The sequence below is a fragment of the Rattus rattus genome, chromosome 4, assembly GCF_011064425.1.
Source record: "Rattus rattus isolate New Zealand chromosome 4, Rrattus_CSIRO_v1, whole genome shotgun sequence".
Lineage (NCBI taxonomy): Eukaryota > Metazoa > Chordata > Mammalia > Rodentia > Muridae > Rattus > Rattus rattus.
The window spans coordinates 58,413,259-58,427,147 of NC_046157.1; the positions used below are offsets into that span (position 1 = coordinate 58,413,259).

Here is a 13,889-nt window from a genome sequence, read left to right on the forward strand (position 1 = left end):
TTTTGCAATGTAATTAGTTGGAAATTGAGGAAGCTTAATTTTAAAATTGAATTGTTCATGAAAATCTATTTTCATACTCTATAGCTGAAGCAGTTTCTCTCCATAAAATGTTTTATAGTTGTTTGAAGAAATTAAGTGTAGTTAATCAGAAAGAACATTATGTTTTGACACCTAATTTGAAAGCCCTGTCTTGAAACAGTGAGTGATGGCCTATGGAATTACATAGACCAATAAGAACCCAAATAGGAAATCCATTTATGCTCAAAGTAGATTTCAGTATGGATTAAGTCAGTGCTCTGTGTCTTTGTGTGAGACATATTTCATGCGTTATATATGTTCACTAAAATATACAATTCATTGGTTAACAGATTGAGAAATACTAAAGTAATAACATGGTGAATTATCCCATTAAGCATAAGAAAACATATCACTGACCTTAATTCTCCATAAGCAGAAAGGAACAATGGAGATTCAAACCACTAAAAGGCGGTGGCAAATTATTGTTGATGCAGGATTCGAGTTGCAACTCTTTATGCTGTGTCCTTTCTCCTTCAGTTCCGCCAGCAATCGTGATGCCCCAAAAGTCCTTCAATGCCACTGCAGAGAGAGGAGAAGAGATGACCTTAACCTGCAAGGCCTCGGGCTCCCCAGATCCTACCATCTCTTGGTTCAGGTAAGGGAATGCCCCATGTCTTATATGTGATGCTATTAAAGCACATAGACTAATGTTCGAAGTTGTAATTATTTAGAAAGAAACAAAGATTGTCTTATCTCATTTAAAACTAAGATTATCCAACACCAAATGATCACTCCTAAAAACATACACTCAAGTAACATAATACAAATAAAGTGGAGCATATTTAGGAACACACAGGGAATATGTGTATATACTGAAAATAAGATTATGAATTTGAGAGTTTTGCCTTTGTCTCTTTTTCTTGTGCTGTTGTTGTCTTCTTCCAGTTTGCTTTTTAAATTTTTATTAGTTTTAAATGCTTTTTTTATTACGTGGAGAGAGTAAGAAGAGATGGATTTTGATGAGAGATGAAGAGGTGAGGATCTGGGAGGAGTTTAGGGTGGAAACCAAGAACAGAACATATATTGTATGAAAAATATCTATTTTCTCTCTTTGTGAATAATTTAATACGTTTACATTTCAATCGATATCCTCCTTCCTGATTAAACCCACACACCCCCATCCCATCTTCCCTCTCCCCCCTTGGCCCCTGTGACTGTGCTCCTCCACCCACTCACCCACTCCTGCCTCGCCGCTCTAGTATCCCACTATGCAGGGGCATCAAGCACCATAGGACCAAGGGCCTCCCCTCCCACTGTCAGATAAGGCCATTCTCTGCTACATATATCTGGGGCCATGGCTTCCTCCATGTGTACTATTTAATTGGTGGTTTAGTCCCTGGGAGCTCTGTGGGGTCAAATTAGTTGATATTATTTTTCATATGGGCTTGCAATCCACTTCACCTCCTTCACTCCTTCCCCTAGCTCTTTCTTTGGCGTCCCCAGGCTCAGTTCAATGGTTGGCTGTATCTGCGTCTGTATTGGTCAGGGCTGGTTGAACCTCTCAGGGAACAGCCATACCAGGCTCCTGTCAGCAAGCTCTTTTAGGAATCAGCAGTAGTATGGTACCTTGGTATCAGCAGATGGGATGGATCCCTAGGTGGGGCACACTCTTTTTAATTATGTTTTGACACCATTGATAGCCATTGTTATACTTTATAAATACTAAAGTGCAAGATAAAAATCACAAAATTATTAGTCACATATATTCGGTATATACAAATTAAGATAGCAAGATTTAAGCTTCACAACTCATTTTAAGGTTGACAATAGGCACGACTATCTTTCATTGTTTTTCTTTTAAACTTAATTTGATATCTTGTTTGTGCTTTGAGTGTAGTACAATTCAATAAGCATAACACATCTACAAACATGGTGACTGGAACTGATACACAATACAACTTCTATGATATAGTATTTTACTAGGGTTGCCAACCTTACATCAGGTTACTAACCCCAGGTAAACATGATGTATCTCAGACATTGATTATGCCATAAGAAATCTTACTGAGTCTCCAACGTGGTTTTTTGTTATCAAACCCAAGGAGCAGAGGATAATCTAGAACAGGACACCCATGATTATACATTCCCAGAACTATTAGACATTTGCATTTGCTCAAAAGTATTTTAATAATTTATTTGAAATAAAAATAGCATAAGAACTAAATGTGTCGAATTCAAAATGTGTTTACTTTTACACACACACAAGCGTGCACACACACACATACATACACAGAAGTATACACAAGCACACATGCACAAGCACACACAAACAAGCACACATACACACAAGCACACATGCACAAGCACACACAAGTACACACACACACACACATGCGCGCGCGCATACACACACACACACACACACACACACACACACACACACACAAGCACACACTTTTCTTTCATCCGTATACCTTCCAATGCCATTTCTTGCTTATACTGGATACTACTTAAGTTGAAACAGATGTTTTGGTATTTGATTTTAAAATTGTATTGGCAGAATAGTATTTGTATTACTTAAACATCTACAACGATTAGTTTACTTTTCCTGAAAGGATTTTATTTAATCTTATGTATCTGTAGGTATAAAAACATATATCAAACCTATTCAAATACATTGTTGTAAGCATCGGGAAGTGTACTGGATGCACTTGAGGATCCAGACGACCTGCTGAGTAGAGACAGTACATGCAAGTGGTCTGGTGGAAGCGCCTGTGTTAGTAACCATAGGTGATGTAAGAAAGCACAGTATATTAGATGGTGTGTTTAAACAGCAGAAATGCCATTTCTCATAATTCTGGGTTGCTCTTGTCCAAGATCAAGGTATCAGTGGGGCTAGTTTCTCAGGTGCATTCTCTTTCTATCAACCTGATGTCCACTATATCCTGCCATAACTTTCCCCATACATATAAATGCTGGGTTATTCTTCTTTAGAAAAGAAAAGAGGTCCCTTGAGATAGAGAGGTGACACACACACTAGGAGCTATTTTATCTGCACAACATGGATAACAATGCTGTGTTCGTTGGTGTGTGCTTGTGATAGCGCAGGTGGAAGGAAGAATGCCATGTGGACTGGACTCTTGGGCCTCAGCGGTCATTCAGTCTTCAAGTTGGAACACGGTGATAATCTCCACAAAGGAAACAGCGATAGCTAATAATGTCTAAACTCCATGTTTTATGCCATGTATTTACAAAAATGTATTCATGATCTTTAATTTCATCAAAAGCCTAACATGACTTATTATTGGCCTTGTTATGTATTTAATTTCTGTCTTACTATAGTTGTTAGCATACAGGCAATCCCACTGACCTGCTCTTAGGGACCTATCTGCAGCTTATGTCATCACCTGCTTCCTTCTGGTGCATTAAATGAGTGCCACAGAAAAGGGCCCCAGCAACTCCAGAGTGTTGTTCTCTGTTCTCTCTCACTCTCTCACTCTCTTGCTCTTGCTCTCTCTCTCTCCTCACCCTCCCTCCCTTACAACAGATCTGGTGCATGGCATAATTTCTCAAAGATATATCTCAGCTGGGGCTGCCAAAGGTATCCTACCACAGGTTCAGTTTTTACCCTGTTACATCCTATAAGTAGTGATCATCCTACTCTTGTCTTGAAAACTTCACGAATGGTTTCCTTTTGTATTCTTTCTTCGCCTGGTCTTTATAGACATAGGTATACACAAATAGAAAACGTAATGAACCTTCAACTTCTGTTAGTCTGTCTTTTATGTTTCACTGAATACTTTCTTATTTTTCTTTCTCTTTACTTTGCGTTTCATCTCCCTTTTCATTTTAGGAAGCAGTTCTGCCATTGTATATTTTCTCTCTTATAAACAAGCTTTTATCTGTAAACAGTACCTTCATTATTCATGGTTGATTTTTAGAAAATTATATTTAAATTTTTCTCTACTTCAAACTCCTTTTAATCTTTTTCAAACTTTCACTAAATATTATTTTGGGTATTGATTATTTTTAGTTATGTTATCTTCTTTACATGTCTGTGTATATGATTAGCCTTAATTTCTGATATTGTTTGCTAATTTCATTATATATTTCTAATGTAGTGAATGTTTTAGTGACTTATTTTCAATTCAACATTTCATGTTTCAGCACATGCTAGAAATTATTCTCTGCATTTAGAAAAATAGTCATGGGAATGTATATCACAGTTCTATTTCAGACTGGCAGCTATCTGTAGATACTCAGTCACCTAACCTAGTTTTTCCAAATAAGTTGCTGACATCTAAATTCTTATTTTTAAATGTCTTTTAAATTTGCATGTATATTTGCCTGTTTTTATTTCAGTTTATACTGCTCTAGTTAGTTTTTTGAAGTATTATTGTTGTGTGGTTAAATATTTATCCACCTTGGGTCAGAATAATATTTCGTGTGATGGTTTAGTGATAAATGGCTCCCACTAGAACTTGACGGCATTTCTCTTTTTTTCTGACTGACATTTTGGCATTGTCTTTGGGGTCTCCACTTGATATTTCTATACTGAATTTCAATGACCACATAGAAAGTGCCATATGAAAATTTTCCATCAGGTTACATTTTTATTGATGTACATTTTAGGCATGCATTTTATACCTCTGGCATTATTGACATGCTTTGAATTCATTTGAAAGTTGCTATGGTATATGAAAGTCTTGCTCTGCTTCCGTATAGGAAAGGATTTTATATAATTATCCTTCACATTGAAATTTAAACTCATGTAGAAATGTTAATATCTCATTCTGAGTGTTTTACTTCAGTGTATCATACAAAGCATTCGGCTCACAATTGAAAATAGTAAGAGAAAAAATGAGAAAAATAAAATGAGGAAAAATATAAGTATAGGGAATATATAAGATTTTTACAATGTATATAAGAATATTATAAAATATGTATAGATTTAAAATATACTAGAGAAGGTTAATAGTCAATATTTTTATAAACAAAAAGTACAGACGAAAATAAATTTCACTGGGGAAAGAACTTTGAAATGATAATTTTTTATTTATCGCTGTGAATAAACAAAAAATATTATCCTTACTATCACAACAATTTTTACTGATAATACTTATATGGACTAGACACTCATGACATAAATTTATATTATCTCATGTGAAAAAATGGAATTTTCATATAGAATTTTTATTTATGTAAGTCATATGTGTTCATAACTTTGTTTCATAAATGTATACTGACTGATTAATAAAGGGCAAAAGAATAAAAATCAGTAATAAGACAAAGTACAAGTTGAATTCATGCATTTTATTTACTTGAATTAATATTAAGGTTTCAACCTCAGACAAATGTCATTCTTATCTCAAAAATCAAGCTAAATTTCAGGCATTATTTTTATGTGCTTTTCTTAAGGTTGCTTGACTAATGAAAATATAATTTGACTGAATTATACTTTATTGTGCCCTATTTATAAGTTTAAAATGTGAAGATCAACTTTTTTCTTATTTTAGGAATGGCAAACTCATTGAAGAAAATGAAAAGTATATTTTAAAGGGCAGTAATACAGAGCTCACGGTCAGAAACATAATCAATAAAGATGGGGGCTCTTATGTCTGCAAAGCCACAAATAAGGCGGGGGAGGATCAGAAGCAGGCCTTCCTTCAAGTCTTCGGTAAGTGTCACAGCACTGTGATTACACTGCAGCATCCATCCAAGGGGGAGGAAGTCAGAGCCAACCTTCACTCTGCTACCGGATGCAAACTATAAAGTGTCCAGAGACAAAAGAAAAACAAACAAACAAAAACAAAAAACAAAAAACAAAAAAAAACAAAACTGTTTCTTCATTTCAACAACTTTAAATAATTTATTCTTTTCAATACGTTCCTAAGAGTTACATGGAATAATATGTAGAATTTCAGAGGATATTGACTGATTCATAACAGATACACCATTTACATTTTATCCATTGAACTGTATGGTGTCACACGTTTTTGAATATTCTATTACGTCATTAACAGACACATGGTGCGATTGACGTTCTATTTGGTGCTTTCCACATTTCTCACGTGGAAACGTCTCCAGTTTAGAAATGTTTTCCCATAATCAGTGTCTTACCATCGTCAAAGACAGTATGTGAGTGTTATCCATATTGAATAAGAGATATATCATGTTTTGGGGGAAGCTGTCTGAGCATATAGAATAGTAGAGGTGTTTATTTTACTCTCGTTATTTCGACAACAAAAGAAACAGTTGCTCAAAAACTGTGCAATCTAAAGTTAAGCAAGTTTGGGGCCTGGAATGATGCTGGCTCCCCGGTTACAAATGCTGGCTTCAGTTCTTGGAAGGCTGCGGTTCTATTCTTAGCACCCACAAGGAGACTCACCAGTTCCATTGGATCTGCTGCTTCCTGCTGGTCTTCCTGAATAATGCATGCACATGGTATACATAAATAAACATTAACAAAACACCAATAGACATACAAATACATTTCTTTTAAAAAGTTAAACATGTGGCTAGCATTTTGTGACTCTAGCCTCCTTTACATGTGTTATTATCAACTTTTTCCATGATAAAAACTAAAAAATAATGAAGAATGAGAAATATGCGGTTAAGAAAAGGGCATGATATTACTATCAGCTGAACACAAAGTGAACAATGAGGCCTTCTGTCTGGTATTGTAGCTGCAGTGTATGTGCATTTACTGGATGGCGGAGACCTCAACAGTTTCTGTATCCCTGTAGGATAATAGAAAATTTGCAGAAAATTTATGAAAAATGAAAATTTGAATAATAACATATTTCCAGAATACTATGGGATCAGATTAGTCAAATAGCGTTGAATAAAGACTTCAATTGAGTTCGGCATGGTTTTTCAGTCTCAAGGTCAGGTCATGTTAAAATGATGTTTATAAAAGTACTCAATTATAATGTATAGAAAGAAACAAAAGCCATACCTAGATTGTCCACATAGAATGAAGAACACATGGACTTGAACAATAAATAATAAAGCAAATCTGTATCTAACCTTAAAATATTAGTTTCAACATTGGGGAAACTAAATAAATATTCCTGAGTGTGAGGTGAGTAGTTAAAAATGTCAGTGAATATGGTACAATTCCCAAGAAGAGGTGCTTAACGGATGGCACAATCTGTCTTAGCTGATGTAAAATACCACTTAGTCATTTCTCCTTTGACTAGGATGCCAGTATGTAAAAGCAAGGAGAAACGTGAAGATTCATCTGACTTACACCTTTTGAAACACAAACTGATACACATGTATTTCATTGCACCATTGTCAGATCACTTTTTGAAGCAACAAGAATAAATTTATGGTTTTTTATTGAAAAATATATATCTACAATAATGAAAGGAATGAAATGTAAAACTACTAAAAGTTTTTTTTTTCACAATTCTGGTATCAGGGACCTTATTTCGGTTTAAAAACGTTTCATTTCTTGCTTTATTATACTGATAGTTTTTTAAGTTCTGTGAACTGATGTGATCAAGCTAGATTTCAGTTTCTAATTCCCTTTTGTTTTGCTAAATAAGGCAAAAAGGAACAAGAGAAAGAACAGGAGGGAAGGAGGGAGAAAGGGAGGAGGAGGAAAGAGAGAGAGAGAAAGAGAGAGAGAGAGAGAGAGAGAAAGAGAGAGAGAGAAGAGGAGAGAGACAGAGAGAGAGAGAGAGAGAGAGAGAGAGAGAGAGAGAGACAGAGAGAGAGAGACAGAGAGAAACAGAGAGACAGAGAGAGAGACAGAGAAAGAGAGAGAGAGAGAGAGAGAGAGAGAGAGAGAGACAGAGAGAGAGAGAGAGAGAGAAGCAGTGTTTTAATGAGGGCTTCTTTTGCAGTGATCGAACACCATGATCATAAGTAACTTGGGAAAGAAAGGTTCATCTCATCCTATACAACTACAGAATTGTTACAAAATTGAGTCAAGGCAAGAACTCCTGTGGCTTGCTCAGCTTGATTTCTTCTACACCATAGACTACATGCCCAGGGCTGGCACCACCCATAACAGCATTGCCCCACCACATTTACTAATCATTTATCTACTTTGTTGAACTTATTAAGAGATGCATACAATAAATGAATGAAGAGATGCTGCATGTATCTGTGTGTGCTTACAGATACGTTGATTTGTAGGGGAAATTTCAATTTCGTGACTCCAGGAAACTGATAATAGAGTGTGGTGTCAATTTAACAAAATTTTGTAAGGAATTATATTTTATATTGATTCATGTGATCGGAAATAACTTATGATGAAAATAGGTAGGATTTGTATTTATAATTGTCCCCTGACTTATTTGTAATTTTTTTTGGTACTTTTAGAAAGTGCATTATAACTGCTTTGCGAGTAGTCATCTCGCAGAGTTCAAATGTGGAATCTAAAGTCTGTTATGGAATTTTCAGTGTGAATACTAACCATTTTGGTCCAATACCAATTGAATGATATGTATATTTTTTACAGTGCAGCCTCATGTATTACAACTCAAGAATGAGACGACGTCTGAGAATGGTCACGTCACACTCATCTGTGAAGCAGAAGGGGAGCCCGTTCCAGAAATCACATGGAAAAGAGCCGTAGACGGAGTCACATTTTCTGAAGGTGACAAGGTAATAAATACTGTTGTTTCAAGAGTAAGCCATTCGTAGGTATACAATTTACTCATTCCTTTATATGAACCAAATACATAATGTGTTAAGGGTAGCACTAAACCACTTTAAAATAATTATAGCAGAGCAAATAAAAGTCAATTACTAACAGGTAAAATGTGTTTGAATAGATTGCAAAGTCTTAGTTTTCGGTATTGTCTGTGAAGCAGCTTCTGTGGACAGTTGATATATACTGAATCTCTAAAGAACTTATTGCTAGTTTAACTTCAGTCTTCTCTGTATAAATTAAGTCATTAAAATCTGAGGCACTCACTTAGTCTCTCCTTTCAGAAATGTTTCTTTGCACAGGCTTCTGAGTTCAGTTATGAAAACCCTAACGGAGAGATATCATGACAGATATAGAGAGGACATTTTAATCTTTCACTGCAATAAATTGAAGTTATGCAGAATTCAAATATAACCATGTACTGCACTCCATGGGTTTTTGTTACCGTTAATTCTCATAATCCCTCATGTTAAACTTGAAGTATACACAGAAAACAGAGCAACAATGTAGAATCAGAAAGTCAGATTCGTGAATTGTAAAGTCCTATAGTAATCTTCAGATGACATTATATGTATTGAATATTTTTGAATATATACATACAAAAATTGGTGTGTATATAATAAAATGCTCTCTAAATTACTATAACGAAAGTAGGAAAACAAGGAACCATCTTGCCTACAATACACTTCCTGCACTATTCCAAGACTGCATTGTATTCAGAATCTCATAAAATCCTAAATTGGTAAGGTGTCAGTTTTGTCCATTTCTCATTTAAAAGAATGCATTCCCACATGTCACCTTTTTCAAGTATTCTCTTCAATGTCATTTTTATAATAGCGTACATCTCTTTAGCAAGTAATTAATGACATTTCACTAGGAATATTTTATATATTCCCTTAAAATATACAAAAGTAGAATGTGAATGACACCCATCATTTCTTGGAAGCCTTACAGTTTCCCTTAATATTTTCCCAGCTCAAAAACATTGGTATGAAAACATTAGCAAGATAAATTACTGCTCACAAAATTAGTGAAAACAAAATCAGATATACAAAATGGTAAGGGGATGTTTCATTTTAGCAAATTTCTATGAATGATTCAGGTAATTCCTTTCACATGATTACCCTTCTCAGATGATTCTCCACAGGTCACATTTCTTATTGTGTTCTCTGCTGAATGGTCTTTCTTCTCCGGATTATCTCACACTTTTTATTTGACTTACGTTACTATACGTACCTGCCGAGCGTGAGTTGTATATTACCTGTTATTTCATCAATAAAGTAGCAACAAGAAAATAAAATGTCTGACATTTGTTATAACAGCCATGCCCTAAGCCATTTCAAACTTATCACCCAGAAACTTCTTACAGAGCACCTGTGGAAGGATATGTTTTATTTTCTGTTTGCAAAGCACTGTCAGTCTCCAAACAAACTTTTGAGAACATAACTTAGATTCAACAAAGCAATTATAGAAATGGAATTTTAATACAAATTTACAGAGTAGAAAAATTACTTGATTTCTGTGATGACATTTCTCAGCTGATGGCTGACTGATTTTCCAGGTATCAGATGACCTTTCTGTAAGTGTTCCTAGTCCCTTCACCAGAAAAAACACAAATTGAATAATTGAACTGAGCCTCGGAGGAATGCAGACCACTCTTTTTGAATCCACCCTTGACACATATATGTGCTCAGCTTTGTCTGTCACATTTGGACCATTTAATAAGAGTTCTTCCATGCTTACACTATTTGTCATGATGCTTATTAATATCTTACTCTAATAACAAAATGAAAAGTACACGGTCAGTCTCATGTCAATATTTTTCTTGTGCAGTTTGTATCATTACTCTCATACCAAGTGAATTTTGATTATGAATAGTCTTTTATAAAGTGTGACACTGATGGCCGGATGGGATATTAAAATTTGCAGGTTTTATTGAGATTGTATCATTTTTGATATGGAGGGGGACATGGCATTGAATTTTCTATGATAATCACTAGGAGGTACTGTAACAAGTCAGGTTCCATATTCTCAACTTTGAAGTTAGTTCAATATTTCTTGTTCACAGCTAAGGAATATTTAATATGAGTCATGTGAGTATTAATTCAGGAAACTCCTTGGGAACTGACTTTAACTTCTTGGCTCTTTATCAAAATGAAATTCAATAACGAGTTATTTCAGTAAGAAAATGTTATTAACAGTGTTGTGTATGACCCTGATTGAGACTTGGAAAATACAACACAAAATAATCAGATCATGTGTAAGAAAAGCAACTAAGGTTTGAAGAAATTGCAAATTTATTTGTCATTAATAAGTAAAGCTACTGCAGTCACTATGTGTTTTAAAATACATATTAATTTTTCTCTAATAGATGTAAATATACTTATCTTTGAAAATATGTTTAAAATATAAAATCAAGGAACCAAATTTTTTGTCCTCTTCACACTTGTAAAATGTATTAATAGAGATAGAGTAGTCCACGAGTTGCTGTCACATGTAACTGAATCTATTTTTACTGAACTCCATAATTAGATGAATGCACCCAAAAGTGCTCTTTGTAACAGAACTTTCAGCCTTCAGAAATGGGGGAAAATCCACAAAGCTTCTTGTTTTGAATGAAAACTTAAAAGAAACTGTAACCTCTGTTGGAAGGCTTTCTTAAAGACATAAAGAAAGGGTACTGTGGCAGTAGATCAGTAACACAGCCCTGTAATATAGTAGTGATGTGCTTGAGTTGTAAGCATGAAAACCTAAGTTAATTTTAGAGACCATGTAAAAAGTGCCAAGTGAGATATTTCATGTCAGTATCTCCCCTTTATTTATTATGACAATGTTAGACAAGCATAAGCAAAGTCATCTTGTGGTTTCCTGGCCAGCTAGCCTCACCAGTCTTCAGGGAAATGTACATCAAAACAACCCTTATATTCCATCTCATACCAGTCAGAATGGCTAAGATCAAAAACTCAGGTGGTGACAGATGCTGGCAAGGATGTGGAGAAAGAGGAACACTCCTCCATTGTTGGTGGGATTGCAAACTGGTACAACCACTCTGTAAATCATTCTGGAGGTTCCTCAGATAATTGGACATAGTACTGACTGAGGACCAAGCTCTACCACTCCTGGGAATAGACCCAAATGATGCTCCAACATATAACAAGGGCACATGCTTCACTATGTTCATAGCAGCCTTATTATAATAGTCAGAAGCTGAAAAAACCCAGATGTTTTTAAACAGAGGAAATGTGTTACACTTACACAATGGAGTACTACTCAGCTATGAAAAACAATGACTTCATGAAATTCAAAGGCAAATGGATGAATCTAGAAAATATCATGCAGCATGAGGTAACCTAATCATATAAAAACACACATGGTATATACTCACTGATAAGTGTATATTAGCCCAAAAGCTCGGATTACCCAAGATATAATCTAATAGACCACATGAAGATCAAGAAGAAGAATGATCAAAGTGAGGGTGCATCAGTCCTTCTCAAAAAGGAGAACAAAAATATTCATAGAAGGAAATATGAAGGCAAAGTTTGGAGCAGAGACTGAGGAAATGGACATTCAGAGCCTGCCCTACCAGGGATCCAGCCCATATACATACACCCAGACAATATTGCTGACGCCAAGAAGTGCATGCTGACAGGAGCCTGATATAGCTATCTCCTGAGAGGCTCTCCCAGAGGATGACAAATACAAAGGCATGATCAAGCCAACTATTGAACTGAGAACAGGGTCCCCAATGGAGGAGTTAGAGAAATGATTGAAGGAGCTGAAGGGGTTTGCAACCCCCTAAGAACAACAATACCAACCAACCAGCTCCCAGGGACTAAACCACTACCCAAAGAGTACACATGGACAAACCCATGGCTGCAACTGAATATGTAGCAGAGGATGTCCTTGTCCCACCAATGCCAAGGCTGGACCTCCCAGTGTAGGGAAATGCCAGGGCAGGGAGGTGGGAAGGGGTGGGTGGTTGGGTGGGGGAACACCCATATAGCAGAAGGGGGAGGGAGGATGGGATAGTGGGATTATGGACACGAAACCAGAAAAGGAGATAACATTTGAAGTGTAAATAAAAAAAAATCCAATAAAAAAGTCTGTTGAAAGCTAGTAAGAGACCCTGTCTGACGTGTGTGTGGTGTGTGTGTGTGTGTGTTTGAGAGAGAGGGAGGAGAGGGAGGGAGGGAGGGAGGGAGGGAGGGAGGGAGGGAGGGAGGGGAAGAGGGAGAGGATGCACAGTTCTACATACACATACGCAAAAGAAAAGAATAAGTATAAAAATAGTTTCTAATTTTTTTAAAAACCAGTAAGACAGAACCTCATTTCTCACAGCCTTAAAAATCAGAGTTGAGTAGTCTAAGATAAGTATGAAATAGATTTTCATCTTCATGTAATAAATATAAGTTCATGAAGTGTGTAAAAAATCTACTGTGCTCGGTGACTCTATCAACGTTTCAGCAATCATTTACCATGAAGTATCCCATTTTTTTCCTGGATTGTGTTTCATAGTCAAGAATCTGTTTATTATTGATAACTGTTGGCAATGAGAAAATCATTCTTCTCCAATGTCCCTAGAGATATCAACCAAACTCCAGGGCAGACCCCAGTAACAGGAGTAGTTACCCAACACAAAATGAGATCTATGATTTTTTTGGAGGTGAGCCTTTTAATTTAGTGTTGTTTATTTTAGACATATTGTTGTATTGGGGTTTTGCCTATTTGTTCTGAAGTGTGTGTGTGTGTGTGTGTGTGTGTGTGTGTGTGTGTGTGTGTGAAGTGTGAAATTGGATGGGGAGATGGGGGAGAGGTCTCAGAGAAATTTGGAAAAGAAGGAAAATTTGGATCAAGTTATATTGCATGAAAAACATTTTCAAACTAAAACGGAGAGGAAAAAGATGACTCTAAATTCTCATGACAGAAAGACCTTTTCTTTGGCTCTTAATTTTGTAGATCACAAATTATGAATTACATTGCACAATTTATTTAGTTGTAATTAGTATGATTGATGAAATTTCTGTAAAAATATTTTTATATATTAGTGCTGTGGAAAACTCCATTATGTTCATAACCAAATATTTTTTATTTTTAATTTAAATATACATTTTTGAAAAATTGTAGAAAGCCTGGAAAATATATACTTAATTACTTGATATCAATATTTAAATATATACAGCTTAAGCCAAAACAGTAATACTGA

General features: G+C 35.6%; 1 protein-coding gene across 1 annotated transcript in view; it reads left to right on the forward strand.

Annotated features, from left to right (window-relative positions):
• The window catches only part of Ncam2 (neural cell adhesion molecule 2), a 468,347-nt gene that overhangs the window by 263,548 nt on the left and 190,910 nt on the right, over window positions 1–13,889 (forward strand). Inside the window, exons 6-8 of the mRNA XM_032900505.1 lie at window positions 556–673; window positions 5,535–5,695; window positions 8,492–8,637. Coding sequence (XP_032756396.1) covers window positions 556–673; window positions 5,535–5,695; window positions 8,492–8,637 — 425 coding nt within the window. The remainder of the gene's footprint in view (window positions 1–555; window positions 674–5,534; window positions 5,696–8,491; window positions 8,638–13,889) is intronic.